This window comes from Engraulis encrasicolus, chromosome 1 (assembly GCF_034702125.1).
Source record: "Engraulis encrasicolus isolate BLACKSEA-1 chromosome 1, IST_EnEncr_1.0, whole genome shotgun sequence".
NCBI classification, from domain to species: domain Eukaryota; kingdom Metazoa; phylum Chordata; class Actinopteri; order Clupeiformes; family Engraulidae; genus Engraulis; species Engraulis encrasicolus.
The window spans coordinates 53636734-53659775 of record NC_085857.1 but is presented as its reverse complement, the minus strand read 5'-3'; the positions used below and the strand labels follow the sequence as shown (position 1 = coordinate 53659775).

The window sequence follows — 23042 nt, the reverse complement described above, 5'->3', positions numbered from 1 at the left end:
AATTCTCCTTGAATAGGCCTCTGGGTTTCATCAAATGATGTGAACTTTATGTTACCCTTTAATTTTCATGATGTGTACCTTCGCGGCAATATAATGTTCCTGTTCCTTGAGGTTACAGTCCTGCGTTGTGGTGGCTCCTTGTGTGCCTGCCCTTGGTGCCTATTCAGACCTGTTTTGTGTGCAAAACGTAAGCCACACCGTGAGCAGGGGTAGGGCATGTCATGTCCTATGGGGATAAGCTGGTGTTCTATGAGGGTTTCTGCCGATGGAAAACCTCTCCCACACGGGGCTCCCTCTCTTTCTTCTAACTGTTGGTATTGGGAGGGCTTGTCTCGCATGTGAACGTGGATGTGTCGTTTCAGACCTATTTGCTTTGCAAAACCCAACCCACACTGTCCACATCGGTGGGGTTTGTCCACTGTGTGGATCAGCTGGTGCTCGCGGAGATCTTGTGCCTGTTTAAAACGTTTCGCACACAGCTGCACACTGCACTGATAGGGCCTGTCCCACTCTGCATGACAACTGCCTTGGTGTGCTCCGAGAGCCCCTGCATTTGAAAAGCTTTTCCTACACCGTTTACAGTGGTAGGGCTTCCTCGCGTGGTTCAGCTGGTGTTGATGCAGATACGCTTGACTTGACAGCATCGTCCCACATAGTTGGCACTGATAAGCCTTGGATTTGGGAAGTGGAGATGACATCAGTTCCTTTCCTGGAACACACACACACACACACACACGCACACGCACACGCACACACACACACATTAGTCATATTGATCCTTCATACATGTATCTTTGTCAAACAACATTTACACATCATATTTCTCATTTACACCCTTCAATGCATAACATGTGATTTTGGGAGGACTGTGATGAATATAAATGACAAAAATGGCAATCAAAGGCTTGTGTCATGATTCGGACATTTTCATTTTAGAACGCCAGAGCAGTAGTAAAGAAACCCGCATTGAGGTCACATGATGCTCAGTTTGCAGCCCGTTAGCTTTGTGCTTCTCTATGGTGGTGGACTATGAAGCTGTCTTTATCAAATACACTCACTGTACTAGGGTTGAACGGTATACCGGTATAAAAAAAGTACCGTGGTACGTACCGTATGCAACAATGTGGCAAACTCACCACTTGACGTTGCGTTGTAACCACAGTGAGTGGAGTAGGAGGTGAGAACTGCTGCATCCAAAGGAAATATTTTGGCATGACCACAAATGAGCAATGTCTTCTAACAAACACAGATGAACTAGTTTGCAAAATGTGTTTTATGCATGGGAATCCAGATCTTCTCGCCGAGTTCACTGGATGACAAACACTCCAAACTGAATAGCGGTTAGCATTAGCGATATCTTAGCACTTTTATTTGTAACTTTAACTTACAGTTGGAATAGTATCATGCTGTACTGCACATTTCGCAAACGTGAAATTTTTAATTGCTTTTGGGAATCCATTCAGTAAAATTGCCTCTTTAGCTGTAGCAAGTTAGCTAAACATGCTAGGTTACGACAGAACTAGCTCATTTACACTGAGGGAGACACAGAGAGAAATGGTGCCTTTTCATCCCAGCCTACGTGGGAGGGAGGGAGGCGCTTCTGATTGGATCAGCGAGAGTTTCACATTAACCCCTGAAGTGCTGGGGAACAGCAAGTAGTGGCTATAATACCGAGTTGGGGTTTTGGTTAATATCTACCATAAAAGCAGTGAAAACAAGCAAATGTGCGAGAAATAATTCACTGCACATTCCCTTACAGTCCATATCACATTTGAATTTAAAGGAACTTACTATGATGTGATTTGTGTTATCCAAATAAATATCCACTTATGTTCTTGTATTTTGTGTCATTTTAACAAAATGATTTGGATGCCATTATTGAAAAAATGCTGCTGTTTCAGTGCAGCAGACTGACAGTGTTCTATTGAGACTGGAGTGATTTGTACTGGGAGCTGGAAAAATACAGCATTAACCCTTTAGCTACCAGATTTTTTTTTAATAGGCCGGAATTCTACCAAGAATTCTAAGAAAAAAGCTGCATTTTGGTCATATTTTAAATAATGTCAAATAACTTGAAAAGAAATGAAGTGTCAATTACAAGTTACTTTCATATTAAAGTAGAGAAAACACACTTTCAAATGGTATATCATTTATGGATAATTAATTGTTCAGTATTCCCATAGAGTGCCTTTGATGTGGATTAAATGATAAAAATGTGATAAAATCCGATATTATCTAGGCCTATCTATCTATATATCTCTATATTTAGGCCTATCTATCTATCTATCGATCTATCTATCTATCTATCCCTCCGTCCATCCATCCAGGGTCAAAGTTGAACAATGAACATGTGACGACAACAAATGTCGTTCACCCAGAAGTCCTGTTTTCACGCGGTAGGCCTATGGATTATATGTGATAACTGTAATGGACTACACTAGCTAATAATGTTTGAACTAAACCATGCCAGATGTGTAAGGATAACCGTAGAAGTGTCCGCGATAGCAGACAGGACATGAATGGAGCTCTAAGGAAGTCGCCCCCCCCGCAATTTGCCACAGGTAAGACTTGCCAGGCATCACCGACTAATACGGAATTGAAGTGCTACAAACACCACGTTGGTAAGTTATTATTGGAAGTTAGCATTCAACTCAACGTCTTCACGCATATTTTTATGAGGGACAACGTGGAGTAGTAACAGTCCTTGACTGCTTTGCCAAAGCTGACACGCAAAATGAGTAGGCTTGTTCCATGCTGCGCGTCCTTCACACGATGCGCCTGTTACGCAGAGCTGTCGCGATTCGTCGTTCCAGGAAACTAAGATAGTTGGATACCAACATATGGTTTGACTCTGAAAACACACCGAAGACAGTTGACATTTTTAATATAGCGTGTAGACATCGGCTGGACAGTTGTGTTTGCTATTTAGGACCATGGCAGAACCCATCACAGTTGAACACCATCTCATAAGCCTAATAAAACAACATGATCTAAAAATAGCCTAAATAGTCATAAACATGTGCTGTTCACCATGAAAATAGATCGAAGAGGGTTATAAGTTTTCATATTTATTGTATATTCGTTGTAGAAACAGAATGGTTGTGTTTGTAGCCATTCAATCTTGGACGGCCGTCATTTGAATTGACGGCAGATTGCCAAGTCGCATAAAGCGGCGCATCTCGTAATAAAATCTAAAATACTGAAAAATAAAATAATATAAACATATAGTTTTTATACTGAAAGTATATCGAGGAGGGTCTGTAATATTGAACTAAAGTGTTTGAAAGCTGGAAAACCTGCATGATGACGGCCGTTCAGCCGTATTTTCAAATGAAAATATTCCGGCCGGCCGCGGCCGTTATGGTACAGATCCAGCCGGACGTTCACGGCCGTTATGGTAGCTAAAGGGTTAACAGGACAAAGAAATGTAGCACTATTAATTTATGTTTTTTAGTACCGAAAAGTACCGAAATACATGTTGATACCGGTACAGTTACCAAAATATTGGTATCGTGACAACACTACACTGTACTTGACAACCTTTTAAAGTGCGTATACCGGTAAATTTTTTCCTGCGCGGCCTGTAGAAGAACACAAACTTGATCTAACCAGCGCACAGTAAACTGATCGCAAGACAGGTACACAGGTTTACTGGTTACTCAGATATTATGTATCAGAGGGCGGGCTCAACTTCTAGAGTAAAATAACTAATTGAGTGTATGAAAAAAAGGGCATCTTCTCAGATAAGATACCTGTGTTGGAGAGAAACATGTTTCTTTTTTAAAATATTAAAAATTTACTTTCAACACCTGTAAATCATTCTGCCTATACGTGGGCTCTCATTTTCCCCCCTGGCTGTGCGACCCTCTGGCTGTTTCCAACCTCTGATTGTTGGAAACCACTGGCGGTCAAAAAATTTGCTCACATAGTTGGCTGCCAGTCTCTTGACTCTCTTCACAACACAGTGTTTACAAAAAAAATCCCACGTATATATGAGCAGAGATTATGCAACAATTTCTGAAGATTGAAAACTTTTGAAACATACTTGTACTAGTGAGATTGTGGTGGAGTTCCTCTTCAGTGTCCTCTGGAGCGCTCGTTCCTCCATCCTCCTCATTCTCATCCTCCTCATCTCCTAATGTTACAGAGATCTCCGCTGTTGGAGAAAGCGGATCCAGTCAGACTTCAGTCAATTGTATAATATTTTTCGTAGTTTATTTCCAGTATTCATGCTGATCATTAACAAATGTTACCTTTTTCACAAATAGTTACCACCATCAAATTCAAAATATTCATTTTGACGGGGAAAATTGCAATTTCTTGCATGAAAAGGTGGATCTTCTCCATGTCCGCCATTTTTAATGTCCAGTAATAGCATGTGCACATTGCATTGTGCAAAGACAACTACGAGTTGTTAAAGCCAAGCTGAATTATTGTTTTGAGAAAAATATAAGCTCATTTAAAATTTCACCCTAGCAACAAATCCCATGTTGGGACAGGGAGAATAAAATGCCTTTAAGGTTGGATAAGACCAAAGACTAGACAAAGGATGAGACTCAACAGTTAATTAATTGAAGGCATCATTTTATTTTGAAAAAGTTATTTCTTGAAAAAAATCTTTATTGAAGCTATTATCTGTGTGAGAAATGGTTACAGCAGCTCAAACTTTTAGTGTGCTGGTCATCGTGTTTTCACTTTTATGTTTAAGTCTTAATGTGTGGCATTATCCTGAATGCAAGCTAACCATTTTCTTACCTGTTTATTCTTATGATGGGACCACACCGTTGGAACATAGTATAACATGCAATTCGCCATCTTTATGTTGTATTATCTAAAGGCTGTGCTCAAAAATATAATGCCTTGGTAGCTATGCATGTCGTTTACAATCTGTATGCATCATTGAACATTCAGTTTATGCGCCGCATGAGTAAGAAGACCATAATCAAGGCACTACTGCACCCCTTACCATTGTATACGCCGTCTCTCAGACTGACCACTAAATCAAGCTGAATTATTCATCCTCTGTGTAATGCAGTAATGCAGTATGCAGTAATCAAGTGTTGTGTTTATGGTCAATTGTTCAATAGCAGTCATTGTTGGAGTGTCATAGTTTGCTTATTGACAATAGGTTTACGACATGATCTCATAATTCATAGAATGATTTCACAGAACTCTACATTACGGAAATAGGCCTTATATGCCTGTAATTTTGATCACTCAAACTTTTTGTGTAATTAATCAGTAATTAGTCCCTAAACATCTTCACTTCTGAGTGACACAGCCTCTCTGTGATGGTCTTTTATTTGTGCATTCATGTTGGCAGTCAATATCAATCCTTTTAAAATGTTTTTCCTTGTGTTATATTATAGAATGATTCATCTATTACAACATACTTTGGCCCGAGATTTGTTGCATGGGTCAAAATTTAAATGAACACTTATTTCCCTCAAACAATACTATTGCCTTGCTTTAACAACTAATATGTTGACCCTGTGCCATTGTCCATCTTATGCATGGATTGAATGATTTGAAAATGACCGCATTTTGCTTATATTACCAAAATACTAAGCAGCCCAACTTTTTTGGCATCCGGTTGTAAGATGTGTTTTATCTGTGAGCCAATACATCCCTGCTAAATCGAACCAAATTTGATGATTGTTTGATGCTTTACCTGGGGCCTTGGACGTGTGACTACATTGGTAGGGCAGGGCCCCCTTCTCTCCTGTGTGAATGAGCCTGTGTTGCTGCAGACCTTTTTCCTGAGCAAAACCCAACCCACATTGATGGCATAGGTAGGCCTTCTCTCCTGCTGTGTGGATCACCTGGTGTTTGGTGAGATCTCGTGCCCGTTTAAAATGTTTCCCACACAGCTGCGCACTACATTGGTACTGCCCGTCCCTCCCCATGTGATACTTGCGTTGGTGACGCCTGAGAGGTCCTACATTTAAAAAACTCTTCCCACACTGCTGACAGTGGTAGGGCTTCTCTCCCGTGTGATTACGTTGGTGACATTTCAGATTTCCTGCCTGTGAAAAACTCTTCCCACACTGTCCACATTTGTAGGGCCTCTCTCCAGTGTGAAGGTGTTGGTGTTCTGCAAGATTGTCTGCACGTGAAAAGCTTTTGTTACACAACTGGCATCGGTAGGGCTTCTCTCCCGTGTGATTACGTTGGTGACGTTTCAGATTTCCTGCCTGTGAAAAACTCTTCCCACAATGTCCACATTTGTAGGGCCTCTCTCCAGTGTGAAGGCGCTGGTGACGTTTGAAAAGTCTTGCCTGTGAAAAGCTTTTCCAACACAGCTGACATTTGTATGGCCTCTCTCTTTTGTGAATGACCTGATGTGTTTTAAGACGGTTTGGACATGAAAAGCTTGTATTACACCGCTGGCATCGGTAGCGTTTCTCTCTTGTGTGGGTGAGCTGGTGCCGTCCCAGGTATCCTGGATAGGGATAATTAAACAATTAACAATTAGCTGTCGATTGCAGCATTAACAGAATCAATAAAATAAATTGCAATTAATCGCCAAGTTAACTGGCGAGAGACCTAGGAAAAATGGGCATGATGAAGTGCATGAGTGGGACCATTTTAACCACTTTTGGATTTAAGAGATTTTGGGCTAGTTTGCATACTTAACTTGTTGTCTTTCACACTGATGACAAATCAAGCTAAAAATCACAAGCGCAAGTCTACAAAATGTAATGAAATTAGGGCTGCACAATTAATCGAATTTTAATCAAAATAGCGATTTTGGCCGCCACGATTATTAAACATGAAAATCGTGATTTTATGAGAGGAAATTGTGTTCCATCTCAGCTGTGCGCACCAGCAGACTTGTGCACTGCTCGCACGTTCTCAGCACAAAGACATTTCAGCCAATAGTAATATTGTTGACAACTGTCTATGAGTGGATGATAAGTCTGTGAACCAATAAGCAGATAGTGCTGAGAGGGGGCGGGCGGCAGCAGTTTGGCAGGCTGGCTGGGAGACGGAAATCTCTGTGTCAGTGCACTCACTGCTGGGCAGTGGAGGGGAGTCATTTCATCCTAATGGTGGCTATATATGAGGAATTCAAACATTAAACCAGCCATTGCATGATGCTAGAGTCTCTGAAGGTGTTTTGACACTATGTGCTTTGACCAGCAATCGTTTGTGATTATGGAAAACCAAGAGAAATAGCTTTATTTCTGGTCAAAAAAAAAAAAGTTAGCATGCTAACACAAACGAAAAAAGCTAAGCAATGTTGTCTACAACAATCAGAGTGGCTGTTACTCACTACTCATTAACACCAACCTGCATGTAGATATCATAGCTGCTTTGGTGGACAAGTGATGTACAGTTACACTGGTGCAGTGAGTTAAATTATAATGAGTGAAATTCAACACAATTTGTAGCTGCCATAGTTGCTTCTGCTTCCTACATACTCAAATGTGTTAGCTTGCTAGCTTGACAAATCCGATAGGCAGGAATGGGAGATTCTGCGTTGTGATTGGTTCTAATGTGTCACATGACACACTCGGCTGTAGTGGATTACTTTGGATTGAGGAGTAGCAGCAGAACACTGCATGTCTTCTCTTCTATGAGACGAATTGAAATGAGAGACTGTGCTTAGGTGTAACAAGTAGAAAGCACAAAAAAACAATAAAGCAGACAACAATATGTTTCAAAGTGAAGTATAGTGTACGTTGTCTGTATTCGTTGCCTACGGTCATGGGTAGGTTACCCTCTCCTGGCACCACGACAAAATATCCGTCAGTGCGCGTTTGAACTGAATAATCAGACTGCTTCCATGTCAAACCAGGAGGCACCGGTGTGGTCCTACGCCCTAATACAGCCTTTATGCCGAAGATTCTTTCAACACAGAATCTCAACCAGGCGATCGTGTTGGACTCTTACCGACTTACTAACTCTGAGCCATAAAGGAATGCAGCACTTTCTACTCTGTGCCCTGTGCGCGCTCTCCTGTGCTATGTGGAGCGGCCGAAGGACATAAGAGTGACGGACCAGCTCTTTGTCAGCCATAGTGCGGGGCAAAGGCAAGGCCAAAACAGAGGCTCTCTCACTGGGTGGTGGATAGGGGTGGGCGATATGGGCAAAAAAAGTTATCTCGATAATTTTTAGAATTTTCACGATAACGATAATTTGACGATAATGCTGTGCTGAAGAGCTTTCACTTTTTGAATTTAATAATATGCATATGCTGGACTGTAAAGTAATACTTCATCACTTGTCATGAAAACATATCCATGTAAATAAAAAATAGGTTTATGATGTATTGCTAATGATTCTGTTAGAGGACAGTCATTTTTGACTGGAAACAGAGCATTTGTAGATAGGAATCAGAACCTAACTATGGCAGCTGCAAATTGCATGTGTTGGATTTCACACATTGTAATTTAACTCACTGTGCGAGTCTAACTTAACATTACTTGTCCACCTAAGCAGTTATGATATCTATACATGCAGGTGGGTGTTTGAGTAGTGAGTAACAGCCAATGTAGTTGCAGAGAACAACATTGCTTAGCTTAGTTCGCTAACTAGCATGCTAACGCGATTTCTCAGACCAGAGACAAAGCTCTTCATAACTATTTGGCTTTCCATAATCACAGACAGTTGCTGATTAAAGCACATAGTTCCAAAACGCCCTCAGCATCATGCAATGGCTGGTTTAATGGTTGAATTCCTCATGTAAATCCACCATTTGGATAACAGCAACTCTCCTTCACTGCCCAGCAGCAGAAAGCTGCACGAGTGACACGAGACCTCTCTCTCTCAGTCTGCTGAAAACGCTGCAGCCCGCCCCCTCAGCTCATTGGTTCACAGACTTATTCTCCAGTTCACAACAACATTACTATTGGCTCAAAGGCTTGGCTGTTGTCGCTGTCTGGAGGAGTCCTGTCACAGCGCTTTGTTTAGTTTAGCGACTTCATAAAAATATCTCGATATTGCAAAATTACTCATCGTCAAAACAACATTCACGATAACTTCGCAGACGATATGTATCGCCCACCCTTAGTGGTGGACACCATAAGGGAGGTACCAGCTTTATGGATTCCCGTCTCCAGTTGCGACAAGGGCGCATTCTGCAAGAGGCATTGCCACCTCATGGGCGCTCCTGAAGGGAGTCCCTTTACAAGAAGTTTGCTGGGCAGCCTGCTGGGCTTCGCCGTCAACCTTCACAAGGTTCTATAACCTCAACATGTTATCTCCCACGTCCTTTGGGAATTCGGTTCTAAGCTCGTGACAGATTGTCACATATTCGACTGTTTCACTTGAGTTCTGTTAACCAGTCACTCCAGCCCTGTTGGCATGTGGACATTCAATAAGGGTTTTGACTCTATGCATTTGTCCAGTGTCTTTATTCAATTGTCGTATGGTTGTCCGCCGCCACGTTTGGGCATACATATTCCAGCCCCCTGGGCTAGCGGTCTGGCAGCCTTTCTTGAGTTTTACAGAACGTTGGGTTACGGATGCAATCTTGTTTCTGTGAAGGAAAGAAAGGCTGCCAGACTTCATTGTCACTCTGGACTTCGCATTCAGGATTTTTATGAGGACGAAATGTGCCGCGCTGCACACGGCGCGGCACACTCATGTGATGATGTTTTGATATAGTGTACCTCAGAACTTGCGCATGCGCGGATTATATTCCAGCCCCCTGGGCTAGCCGTCTGGTAGCCTTTCTTTCCTTCACAGAACCAAGGTTACATCCGTAACCCAACGTTTTCCTCACACTCAAAGCCCTAAAACTCCACTTCTGTATATGTTGCATACACCAAACTTTCCAGTCCTATTCCTGACTATATTTGGAAAATTCTGTCCGAGGATTTTTTTGTTATATTATCCTAAGCCTGATTTGTAGGACATTTTCCTCTTAAAATGAGGCAAAACAAAATCACATTTTCAGGGCTAATAGCAGCATTCTAAGATTTTCTGGAGAACAAAAAGAGATATCCATAAACGCCTCTGACAAAATCTTTTAAATTGCTGTCATAACACTCATGTCATAACAATGAAAAAAGAATTTTGAACCTGGCTCTTCCTCATGTCAAGTTTTAGGCTTTTGAAATCAAATTAGTATTACACATAGCCTAATGCATATTTAAATATAAGATTTCAGAAAACTTCCAATACATTTTTTTTCTCCTATATGTATGAGTAATCAACTGGAAAAGTTTCATGGTGATATCTGCAAGTCAATTTTTTTCAGCCTATTTACCTGCAGTGTCTCGCCTTAAGATTTTAAAATGACATTTTGGGGGGTATTAAAAATTAAAAAAACACACACACACACACACACACACACACACACACACACGGGGTACTGAATTACAAGTCCTTGAGGGACAGTTTTTCCAAATACCTCCCAATAAAGGGCCATACCCGCTGCAAATGTTGCTTATAACATTGTTTATGCAACCCTGACATGCATAATGAGAATTTACAAGTGTAATAATAAAGACCCAGCAAAGGAGGACATCTCAGGTTTTGTCAACAAGAAAATGGCACATTTGATGCAATGTTGATTAAATGCAACAGCCAATAACAAATCTTCAAGTTGCTCCAAAACAATTGTTTTTGAAGGCTACCACTAGTTAGCTGCCAGCAGAGTTCTAACACAATATGCCTTCATTTGTTTTAGCAACTAGCTACAGTTACTGTTTAACCAAATCGAAGTCCTTCAACACACTGTTTGCAATCAAATGTGGGCCATTACTTTCAAAAACGAAGCATAGAGAATTTTGTATATTTATTTACAGGCTCTGATACCCTCCTTCCCTTGAAGTCTACTGCCACCCTCGTAGTCACTACTGTGTGGAGCATGCAGTGACTTCCAAAGAGGGAGAGACTGTCTGAAGAGGAATGGCATGGGCGGCATACTTCTTCCTAGCGTTTGGGGCGCAATTTCAAAATAAGAGGGCTATACGGAGAAAGATATTGTCTCTGGGAAAGTATTTGAGCTCTATTACCAGTTTGTATTTTTTCTCCATCTTTGTTTGTGTTCTTTGGTCCTTGCTGGCCTTGTGGTGTAAAGCAGTCGACCAGTAGCACTGATAACCTTTTCAGCTGGAATCGAGACACCAGATCTGGAGGACACTCGATCATGTCAGAGCTCACGAGGACTGAATTCATGTTGGATACTCCATCTTCTTCCTGAAATCCATGATGACACAAAAGAGCAGACATCTCAATCAATGATTACAAGACGATATGATAGCAATGATGTTGCATCCAAGTAGTAGCCTATGCAGTTCTCCATATATACACATACACATTTCAAACAGAGTAGTATCGGTACGGTATCAGTATCGGCCGATACTGCACAGTCGGGTAACGGTATTGGGGCCAAAAAAATGGTATCGGTGCAACACTATATATACCACAATATCACACCTATGACAGGCATGCAAACAGGTCAGGGGTGAAAAAGGTGACAAGAGTGTGGCGGGGCGCGTGGGGCGGCACGACATAATGCCGTGTGTGCACGTGCGCGTGTAGGCAGGTGCATGTGGGTGGGAGACGTGACGCCTTGATTTTTCGTAACACTGGTTAAAAACCTACAAAACTGTTATTTTTCCTTTAAAAAACAAATGTCAATGAAAGAAGATGTGGTACATTATGCTTCATATTAGTCTTGAGATGAGAAGAAACATTTTTGTTAAGCTTTATGTAAAGGTTTATATGTCAACTATCCTGCGGTGCGACTGTAACATTAATGAAACCTGGAATATAACATATATATAAATTAACCAACAACATTTTGAATAATGTATGAATCATTTGACATGATTGCATAAATATTAACTTTATATTAAGATATGTGAATGTGAAAAAAAGTCAAGACAGTAATATTAACTACAAGTTCAATTTCGTAACACAAATTGCGTCCTGAGGGGTGACATGTATGTCAATGTTTGTGAATGGGCAGCTGCAAGGCCAACTACAAGGGTCTGAAAGACTGGCTCCTAACCAGTCAGTACCTCAGTTATTGGAGAGTGCTGTGGAAGTTTAAGGTGACTCTTAACCTCTTAATATGTCTTCATATTGCAATCTTTCTGTCACGCAATGCTTAGGTTCATTTTATGGTGTCCTGTGGTGTGACTGGTCTTATAGAAGGAAAAAAAAGTTTTTTATAAATGAAAACACATATTAAGATTAAGCACAATATAATTATCAAGTTAGCATGAGCTCAGATGTCAGTCATGTGTACAAAAGGATTAAAATGGCCATAATGCAGTAAATTCCCTGGGAACTCCCACACTGCCTTTAGTTCTACACAATCTCACTTGTGATTAGGTCTGGTGTTAAAGCGATGGTTCGGAGTAGAATCACCCTAAAGCCATTTGAACCGTGACACCCATCCACCTTTACACCCGAAGTGTTTTCTGCCGCAGGCTTACATCAACAGAGTTGCCGTGTTATTCGATGTTTATTCCGGATAGCTTGACTCAAGCGCATATGGATCCTGGGCACCGTCTCCAAACTTTCCCCACAAAAATAACATGTCATGACACCAAACTTCTACAGTATAACAAATGTGGTTTGTACTCACAAAAAGATGAATTTGAAACTTTGTACATAGTCCAGGAGTTTATTAGTAACAACACACGAGACGATTAGCTTTTCTGCTGCTAAACATCCGTCGACGTCACTTCCTCCAGCTGGGACTGTCCACTTATTGTAAGGTTTGTGTTTTAGTCCACAGCCAGGATATATGCATGAGTGTGGCATCGTCTTCTATTTATTAAACGTGGTAAAATTTAAATCCGAAGTGGTTAATTTCTAGTTGAAGCGCAAGCTATCTTTTTGAGTTTTCCGCCTTCCGGACTCACGTGTATTTGTTTCCATCAACAAAGTCCCAGCTGGAGGAAGTGACGTCGACGGATGTTTAGCAGCAGAAAAGCTAATCGTCTCGTGTGTTGTTACTAATAAACTCCTGGACTATGTACAAAGTTTCAAATTCATCTTTTTGTGAGTACAAACCACATTTGTTATACTGTAGAAGTTTGGTGTCATGACATGTTATTTTTGTGGGGAAAGTTTGGAGACGGTGCCCAGTATCCATATGCGCTTGAGTCAAGCTATCAGGAATAAACATCGAATAACACAGCAACTCTGTTGATGTAAGCCTGCGGCAGAAAACACTTCGGGTGTAAAGGTGGATGGGTGTCACGGTTCAAATGGCATTAGGGTGATTCTACTCCGAACCATCGCTTTAACCAGGCAACTATCTATTGAGGGGCTGTTGGAATACTGTGCTACGAGGAGATATGAGATTAATGTGTGTGTGTGTGTGTGTGTGTGTGTGTGTGTGTGTGTGTGTGTGTGTGTGTGTGTGCTGGACAATCAGCACTAAGTTATACATGTTCTCAGTGTTTATCAACACAATGTTATGAGGAGGGGCAAGACACTGGCAGTCAACCATGTGAGCTAATTTTTTGACCGACAGCGATTTTCGAACAATCAGAGGTTGAGTTGTGCACAGGTTCACGCAGTCAGGTTGTAAACAAAATTTAGAACCATGTATACCTGCAGCGGTTCTGCTTTAATGTCTGTAGAGGAGGAGGAGAACGTCTTCTGTGTGAGGCAATCAGCTCCACCTGCAGGAGAATACGGGACAAATAACCTTATTTATAGGAAATGTTTCATTACTATAGTATGTGATTCCTTGGCTACCTTTCACTTAAGTACAGTATTGTGTGTGTGGCACTGTTATGTATAGGGCTGGGAAACAACTTTCAATCAAGCATTCAAAGCGAAACAAGCTGACTTTACCCAGCCAAAGACAATTCTGCTACCTCTGACTTTGGAGAAGGATGTTCCAAAGTATTAGTAAAAGTATTGGAATATGATCAATACAAGTGGGATCTTGCAATTACAATGAATGGTGAAATCTGGTACATTTATCTTGGGTAAAGTATGTTCCACTAAATATGCATCAGTATAGCCTAATGTGAAATAATGTGTCATTTGGTTATAGCTAGGGATTCAATTAAATAGTTTAAAAAACGTGGAATGTTATGGGCATCGTCCCCTATCTCTATCTGTAACGCAACATCATGTGGTCCACTATTCAATAAAAATCGTCGCATCAAAGAAGAATCCGTCATTAAAAAATGACAACCTATAAAGAAAAATGAAAAATGTGGGAACATAGCCTGCATGCTCTCCCAAGACAAGAGCACCAAGTCTTGCTTGGACTTGTTTTCACAACACTGTGAGAACTGCCTTTTACTTTGCTTACCTTGAGTTCCAAGTCATTTCATGACAATGAACAAGCTTCCTAGTGTTTCTTTAAATAGGCTACATATCAAACAGACACGGATAACCATTGGGCCTAATTAACTCACTTGTTGGAGCACCGTCATAGTTTTCTCCGAAGTCTTCTGTCTTCACTATCGCCTCCAGTGTTCCCTCTTTGACGACATATCCAACTGATAAAGAATCCGACTGAATTTGCAGTTCACATGTCTGTTCTTTCAACACATGTATCTCTATTGTCTGACAGGCTTCGTCAGATATGGTAAACGTCGGCGCCGAGAAACGCGTTGAGTCTGTAGGCCTATGCGTTTCCACATTTCCAACGACGGAGTCCATCTGGTCATCACATTCCTCTCCCTTGTTTACCTGGCGTCCTGTGGTCCGACTCTCGCCCTCCGTTGAAATCATTTGAAAAACCTTGGCTATGGTTGGCACAATGCGGTGGTTTAATAATTACAACAGCGAGAGACGAATCACAAACTAGCCTAACAAAATACCACCACAGCCCTTCCTAAGAGTATCTGTGATACCACATAATACAAGACACGGGGGGTGCTCGCCTTGCCGCGTTAACTTCTTCACGTGCACCAACTTCCTGGAGACGCGCGTAACATCTCTGCATCAGCGTCCCCGTCTGCATTGGAATGTGAATGTTAGGCTACTGTCCCCAACCGCCCGACCCGGAAAAAATAAAAATGATAAAAAAAATAAAAATAAAAAAGAAATAAAAAAAACACGTTCTGTAGCCTACAGATGGCTAATTTTAAGCCAACCTAAAGGAGAAGGGTTTGCTAACACATAGGCCTAGGTTAAAGGGTGGTTTATGCCTCGAGATCAGCGTCACTGCATCATGATGCAGTGAGCCGCGCAGTTAACGTAGTGAAGCCCCCCCCATCACGCAGGTACTCTGGGGCACCTCCCCAAAATTGTGTCTCGACGCAGGGAGCGACGGCGTGAAAGGGCGAAAATAGGTCTCTGATTGGTCCTCTCGACCAGCCTGCTCTGTCCTCGAGTCGAGAACAAGCGCTACTTCCTTGTTCTAACCTTCGTCGGTCTACGGACTGTGAGCTCTTCATTAAATAAGTTGCCCGTGCTTTGTTGTTTGATTTATTTACACGAACCGAAGACAACACATGCGCGTGCAAGTTACGATGCTGAAGTTATTTGGACAGTTGAACAGTGGTTCCGAGGTCGAGGAAACATTCCGCTTCGTCCTCGACAAATGAGCCACTTCTTTGTTCCAAACTACTACTGTGGCTGCCAGTGCGATCAAACATGCACGTGATATAAAGATTTAATGTTTCATTTTCATTCTCGTCGAGTCTGTGATGCTAAAAAACAACCGACACGTCTAGTTTACTCTTTGTATTGAAGGCAGTTTCAGCGTGGAATGACATCGCGCAGACCGTGCTTCAAAACAGGGCATAAACAAGAATTAACTGCATCATGGCTGCGTCAAGCTCACTCTGTGGCACAAGTAGGAAGCATAACTGAGCCTTAACAGCACATAACCGAAATGTTCGTCATTGACGGATTCTTTTGATGGATGACGGAAAATTCTGAAGCCTGTCTGGATTATATTGAGGGTGAAAATAAATTAATCACACGTTTAAGTAATCCGTATCGAGTAGAGAAATATGCATTTCAATTAGGCATAGTTAGTTATAATCAGCGCAGATATTTCTGGCTTATTGCTCGCCTTTCTCATGTCACGCGCAGCAGCTGGGCTGTGCGGCTGGCTGCGCCGGACCGCGCGCCTCTGCACTTGCTCCAAATAATGAATTAAAATAAGATGTTGCTTGCCACCACACATTCATGTGTGACTTCGATTAATTTTAGATTCAGAACTATTTGTATCTAGACCAACTGCATTTACTATCTGATTGCCAATGACGTTGTCCCTCTATCGCCTTTAAAAGCAGACACTAACTCCTCGCTTGAAACATAAAAAATATGCGAATAGTTTGCTATCCTGTGATTCTCTCCCTCCCTCCCCCCTCTGCTCCTTTATAAACTTGAGATTTGAGTCTGTCTGATGGCTAACAGAATGGACACACCCGTCATTCTCATTGGATGTAGATAGGCTAGAAGTTCAATTTAATTTAATTTAATTTAATTCCCTTCTGAATCAGTTATCAATTGGCTGCGAAATCTAGTGTGACCGCGCAGCGATCTGCCATGATCAATGGTTTTATTTGCATTTACTCCGAATCCAAATAGAAGTCAAGACAATCAATGGAATTCTCAAAAGTAGGCCATAGCCCAGGGGTGCCCAACCAGTCGATCGGCGAGCTAGTCGATCTCGAGGGGAGTGGCCATAGAGGTAGAAAATAACACTAGAGAGGACCCCGCCCCCCTTTTACGGCAATCTGTAGCGGCCAGAGCCATCTAATAACAGAGTTACGTCACTCCCATAGACCTCTATGGACCAATCTTTCCACAGCAATGGCGGCTCTCATGGAGCCTCACGGAGCGTTAACATGGGCCCAATTCGAAACAGGGAAGGCAGCTGTCCTTCCAGTGAGCTAACTGGACATCGAGTCATGAAGTGTGGATCGAAACGAAAAATTGCTTTATTTCCTCTCTCGGCAGTTGACTGCATTTGTGGGCGTGACGAGGATATTTCGAGGATACATCAGATGCTGACTTCGCTGCCTTGGTACCCAACATGCTGTGCGCCACCTCCCTCTCAACCGGAAACCTGAAAAACAAACATACTACCCAAGCTACTACCTTATCATACTCTTTATTTTGACACTTATGTATGTAGATATTGAAAATCGAATGGATGAATCAACATTGTAGTATCTAAATATGCTGTCGCTAGATCTATTTATAGCCTATTTTACGATTCCGCCGTCTGACGATCCTTCACCGTTCAAATAGCATGCGTAAGCTAAGCGTTAACGTGATGAACGTAACTCCCGCCATAGAATCGCCGTAACATCAAATGCGCAAGGCGGCGCACTCGTTAGTACCGTTCGTAACGGCTGCCTCATCAGCGAACTTCACCTATCTGATCAGTGACATGTTTATGTAGGAGGAGAGTCATTGAGTCACTGCCTCCCGTTTCGAATTGGGCCATGGAAATCCCCATTGACTTCAGTTCTATTAGAAGTTAGGCCTACTTAGTTCTAGGACGTAGAACACAGAAAATGTGGTAAAGGTAATGTGATTTGTTTGTACTTAATCTTTGTTTGGTATGTGATGGTTCTGTTTCCAACGAACAGAAGTTTACTGTTAAGAAACATTTTAATCTACGCGAATCACATCACCAACCGACTTCCTGGTCCCCGGTTTGCGCAATTCTTATTAGACGGCTCTGGTAGCGGCCATTATCTGTAGGTAGATCAGAGAAATGGAAATTAACGGAGAACGAGGCTCACCTCTGTCAAAAATGACTTAATCATGTGAAAATGTCCATCAACACACTATACAAGGACAATAGTTGAAGTGTGTTGCTAACTATGTTCATAAAATATATTATTTGATTTTTAAATGTATTTTATCGACTCATATGATTTCAGTAGATATGTAGCCTGACATTTCAAATCTGGTCTTTGATTAAAGTGTTACTTTATATTTACACAGTTTTAGTTAATTTCTTGACAGGGGTGGGCGTGTTCTCCATTGACTTGCATTGCCTGAAAGTACCTACACTACCTACGGAAGTTGGGAAGCTCCAGCTACCATTTCCCTGTGCTGTCGCAAATTGCTGTGTCCTCTCTAGTGTTATTTTCTACCTCTATGGGAGTGGCAGTCGATCGCGAGACGTGTAGGCCTTGACGGGAAAAATCATAGAGGTAGAAAATAACACTAGAGAGGACACAGCAATTTGCGACAGCACTGGGAAATGGCAGATGGAGCTTCCCAACTTCCGTAGGTAGTGTAGGTACAGGCAGTAGGCCCATACGACTTCGTTGCTGTCGACCAACATTGACGAAGGGCGTGAGCGAGAACTTGTTGTCACGATGTGGGTGTGATTAAATACAGCGCATTTACAGTCGGCCACAAATATGAACGAGACGATGAGCTCGCACCGGTTTGCTCTACTAACACACCACGTGTGAGGAGTGAGGAGGCAGGCAGTGAGGAGGAGCTGAAGTGGGGACCTGCAGCCGCATTCATCCCGCGATAATTTGACACCATGTGACATGTCAACGCGACATCGACGAAATTTTGAAGTTTGACAGGAAATCTAACCGTCATGTAGCATTTTCATCCAGAGTGCATTGCTGTCTACATGCACATGCATGCGTTGATGAGAAATCGAATGCACTTAATGCAAGTCAATGGAGAACACGCGGACCCCTGTCAAAAAATTGATTAAAACTGTGTGAATATGAAGTAACACATTAATCAAACACCAGATTTGAAATGTCAGGCTAAATATCTACTTAAATCATATGAGTCGATAAAATACATTTAAAAATCAAATAATATCTTTTATGAACATAGTTAGCAACAATACACTTCAACTATTGTCCTTGTATAGTGTGTTGATGGACATTTCCACATGATTGAGCCATTTTTGACAGAGGTGAGCCTCATTCTCCGTTAATTTCCATTTCTCTGATCTACCTAGGCTACAGATAATGGCCGCTACCAGAGCCATAGGCTACAGAGGGCTCTGGTACAGATTGCCGTAAAAAAGGGGGCGGGGTTAGGCCCTACCTCTAGTGTCATTTTCTACCTCTATGGGAAAAATACTGTCTTTGAAAAGTAGGCTATAGCAAGCTGCTGGTACTGTATTGGTTAGATAATTAGTCCCAGGGTAACACAGAATGAGGAGAAAGCATTAAGAAGTGACCGTGAGGGTATTGCAGTTGGTTTATGTGTGCAAACATGTAGGCTAATATCGGGTGAGTAATGGTGCATTCCCCAGAGGTAGGACCTTCCCAATAGGCAACAAGGAGTCAGCTACCTCCCACTTGAAAGCGTTCCAACCAGCATGCTAACCAAACTACAAACATGGAGGGACAAAAATACATATCCACTTTTCAAAGATGCCACACAACTCACACACACACACACACACACACACACACACACACACCGCACCTTCTACCTGCACTAAACACACACACACACACACACACACACTGCTGCTGGTGTACTTGATAGACCTTTTTAATATTTATTTTTCTTCAAAATGCTACTATTACTGTCAGAACGCTATAAAGGACTTTAAGGAAAAGCACAAAAGCACAAAATTTACCTCCTCTTAATGTATGTTCTCTACAAGTCTTCTGTTGTCCAGTCTTGCACTTTAAATGTCTGTATGAGCACTGTCTATGTCCATACTGTCTTAAGTCCATATAAGTACTGTCTATGTCTATACTGTCTATGTCCTTACCTAGATTAGTCTATGTCTGCATGGGAAAGCAAGAAATGTAATTTAAAATTCTTTGTATGACCAGTGCATGTAAGGAAATTGACAATAAAACCTACTTGACTTGATTTGAGATGTCAGCAATGTAAACACTGAGGTGTAAACAACACCATGCGTTTTTATTCATGTAGCAGCATTTCATCTTTGAAAGAGGCAATTGAAATAACTACAAAGGTTCATGGGCGGTTTTGCAACTGTTAACCTGTCCAAATCAACTCTATTTGTCCATAGAATGGTGATTGCTGAGTAATGTGCAACATAAACCATTAGGTGCGATCGAGTTCACGTCAACGCATACATGCGCATGTAGACAGCAATGCACCCTGGATGAAAATGCTGCATGACTGTTAGATTTCCTGTCAAACTTCGAAATTTCGTCAATTGACGAGGTGACATGTCACATGGTGTCAAACTATTGCGGGATGAATGCGGCTGCAGTCAGATCTTGCAACCTCTGCAGTTGCTTATCCCCTTCAACGCTCGTCTGCGGACTGCCTCCGAGGTCATGCGCCCATGAACTGGTTGGTCAACAACTCACTCACGTGTGTATATGGGTCTTGTCTCACAACTCTACACAAGTTTGCGCAGGTCCCCACTTAAGCTCTTCCTCACTGCCTGTCCCCCCACTCCTCACACATGGTGTGTTATGGTGCATTCCCCAGGGCTGGGAGATGGGATGTTTCTGACCTCCTACTTGCTGAAATGCATTGGAACGCCTGTTGAAGTAATGTTCAAGTCGCGAGCTGGGGCAAAAGCGAAGCAAACCGACTTCGCCCCATTGACAATCGTGATGTCATCACAGCAAGTGTTAAGAATAGTTTATGTTGCACATCACCATTCTATGGACAAATAAAGTTCATTCAAACAGGTTAACGGTTGCAAAACAGCCTGTTAACTTTTCTTAGGTGTAGTTATATTGACATTTCACCTTTCAAAGATGAAATGCGGCTAAATGAAAATAACGCATGATGTTGTTTACATTGCTGTAATCTTTGAGAAGTGGATATGTAGTTTTTGTCCCTCCATGTTTGTAGTTTGTTTGACTTGCTGGTTGGAACGCTTTCAAGTGGGAGGTAGCTGCCTTCTTGTTGCCTACTAGGAAGCTCCTACCTCTGGGGAATGCGCCATTAGTAGAGCAAATCGGTGCGAGCTCATCGTCTCGTTCATATTTGTGGCCGACTGTAAATGCGCTGTATTTAATAACACCCACATCGTGACAACAAGTTCTCCCTCACGTGCCTTTCGCAACATCGACGCTCGCAACAAACTCGTACGCGCCTATTCCCAACACTGTGCGCTGCCATTGCTGTGATGACATCACGATTGTCAATTGGACGAAGTCGGTTTGCTTCGCTTTTGCCCCAGCTCGCAACTTGAACATTCCACTTCAACATGCGTTCCAATGCATTTCAGCATGTAGGAGGTCAGAAATATCCCATCTCCCACCCTCGGGGAATGCACCATTACAGAACATGTGCGCAACGATGCGTTATGACACGGCGAGATGGGAGGATCTTTGTCCAAATCGCAAATCGCATGCATCATCGGTTACTGCGTTTAGGCCTACATCGCGTGCCGCGTGTAAGGGAAATGTTAGTTGACATGTAGCCTATGGAATTCACTTCAATTTGTGCTGTTTCTTGCTCCAGTTGTGGAAAAACAATTGGCCAAACTCACAATGGAAAGCATTTGCTGTGCTACTGTCCCAGAGAACTGAAAAAAAAAAAAAACTTCATAGAAAAAGTCACTCTTAACCGGGGCTTTTAACCGGTTCAAGGAACGAAAACGAAAACCGGGAACTTTTTGTATTTTACAGGGAACAGAAACGAAACCGGAAACGTTATTATTTTTTATGTTCTGGAACAGGAACACTTATTTAAAAATAATGGTAACCGGTTAATACCGGTTAATACCGTTCCTCAAACAAAACAAAAAAGTAATTATTTTGAATGAATGGAGAGAGAGCTGTGGACTACAAAGTCTCCACTCCACATCTTAAATAAGAGAAACCACTGTCATACAAAAGGGCAAAGTTTCCATTACATCATTGTAAGACATTGCAGAGAAGCGTGTGTAAAGCGCACCAAGAATGTTTGACGTTATTGGGCATCCATGGCCGCTTTAAATATGCACAAACTCACAATGTCTATCATAGCGCTCCCCATGACCCAAGTCAGCGTGGAGCGTGCATTTTCATCATTGAGGTTTATTCTCCGCTTCTCCGCTTAGGTCATCCCTAAATGACAAAATTTTGGAGGATATTCTTTTCATCTGCTTGAATAAACAGTTTGGAATGTAGGCTGTCTCATTTGCACTTCCGTCTTTCTTGGTTAATTAACGTCAGTTAGGCCTATGGGAGTAATCAGCTGATGGGAACGAAAATAACCGTTCCGGGAACAGTATTTTTTTGCTCTAACCGGTTCGGGAACGTCATTTTATTGGTGGAACGCATAACCGGAAACGTTACAATTCCGTTTCTGTTCAGAACGGAACGTTTGGAAAACAAGTCCGACAGGCGGACAACAGATGCGTCCGTCTATGCCCGTTCTGAACCTTTTTTGCCCAAACGCCCCCTTGGCCTCCTCATAACCTGTCAAGGCAATTTATCAATAAGCCTACCATGTACTGTATAAGCCTGGATTTGAAAAAGTACCATAGGATTTCAACAGTGTTGGGCAATTTACTGAAAAACTGTAATGCATTGCTGATTACATGTTACTGTCTTTTCAAAATAATCCCTTACACTACATTTAGCAATGTGGGGACCTAAGGCGAATTTAGCTTAGGGGGGCCATCGGTCCATCCCATATCACATTTTTTTTTAACATAAAATCTCTATTTTTGTTAGGCTATTTTTTTTTTTTTAAATCACTTTTTTTTTTTTTTTTTTTTTAATTACAAACATAAAAAACAGGCAAACATTACAACCCTTTCTGGACAGATTTCAATGAATAGGCTATTTGCAATTTTGCATAGGCCTACATTAAATAAACTAAAATGTGAAATTCTCTTTTCACTTTAATATGAGAGCAGTGATGTCCCCCCCTCACTGAAGTGTTATTTCATGTGTGAGCATGATGCTGTCACCTATTTGAAGTGACGTTGATGTTGGATTTCATGGAATACTTTTAAATGCCGCTTTGGGAAGAAAACAGAGTAGGCGACAGGTGAACTGTATTTCTGTCAAAACAGTGGTTTGCAGGCGTTTGCGTTTTCACGTGGATATTGTCTTCGTGGACCGTAACAGACAAACCGTAAGTTCCATAAACTAATCAATGAGACATTGGCTACGTGTACATGATGTTTTTAAGTCCGATTTAATAAATGCGATTTAAATAGATCGGATTAAGAGTTATTTTGCGATGTGTATACATGGCACTTTCACTTAAAT

At 41.8% G+C, this 23042-nt stretch overlaps 1 protein-coding gene across 1 annotated transcript; it reads right to left on the bottom strand.

Annotated features, from left to right (window-relative positions):
• Nucleotides 1-35: 35 nt before the first annotated feature.
• LOC134454699 (zinc finger protein ZFP2-like) lies at nucleotides 36-14873 on the bottom strand. Its single transcript, XM_063205864.1, has 6 exons — nucleotides 14349-14873; nucleotides 13528-13598; nucleotides 10968-11151; nucleotides 5672-6442; nucleotides 4046-4156; nucleotides 36-709 (listed from the first exon to the last, which is right to left on the bottom strand). Exons 1-6 carry the CDS (start codon nucleotides 14665-14667, stop codon nucleotides 66-68), a joined length of 2100 nt encoding a protein of 699 aa, XP_063061934.1. The 5' UTR covers nucleotides 14668-14873; the 3' UTR covers nucleotides 36-65.
• Nucleotides 14874-23042: the final 8169 nt, after the last annotated feature.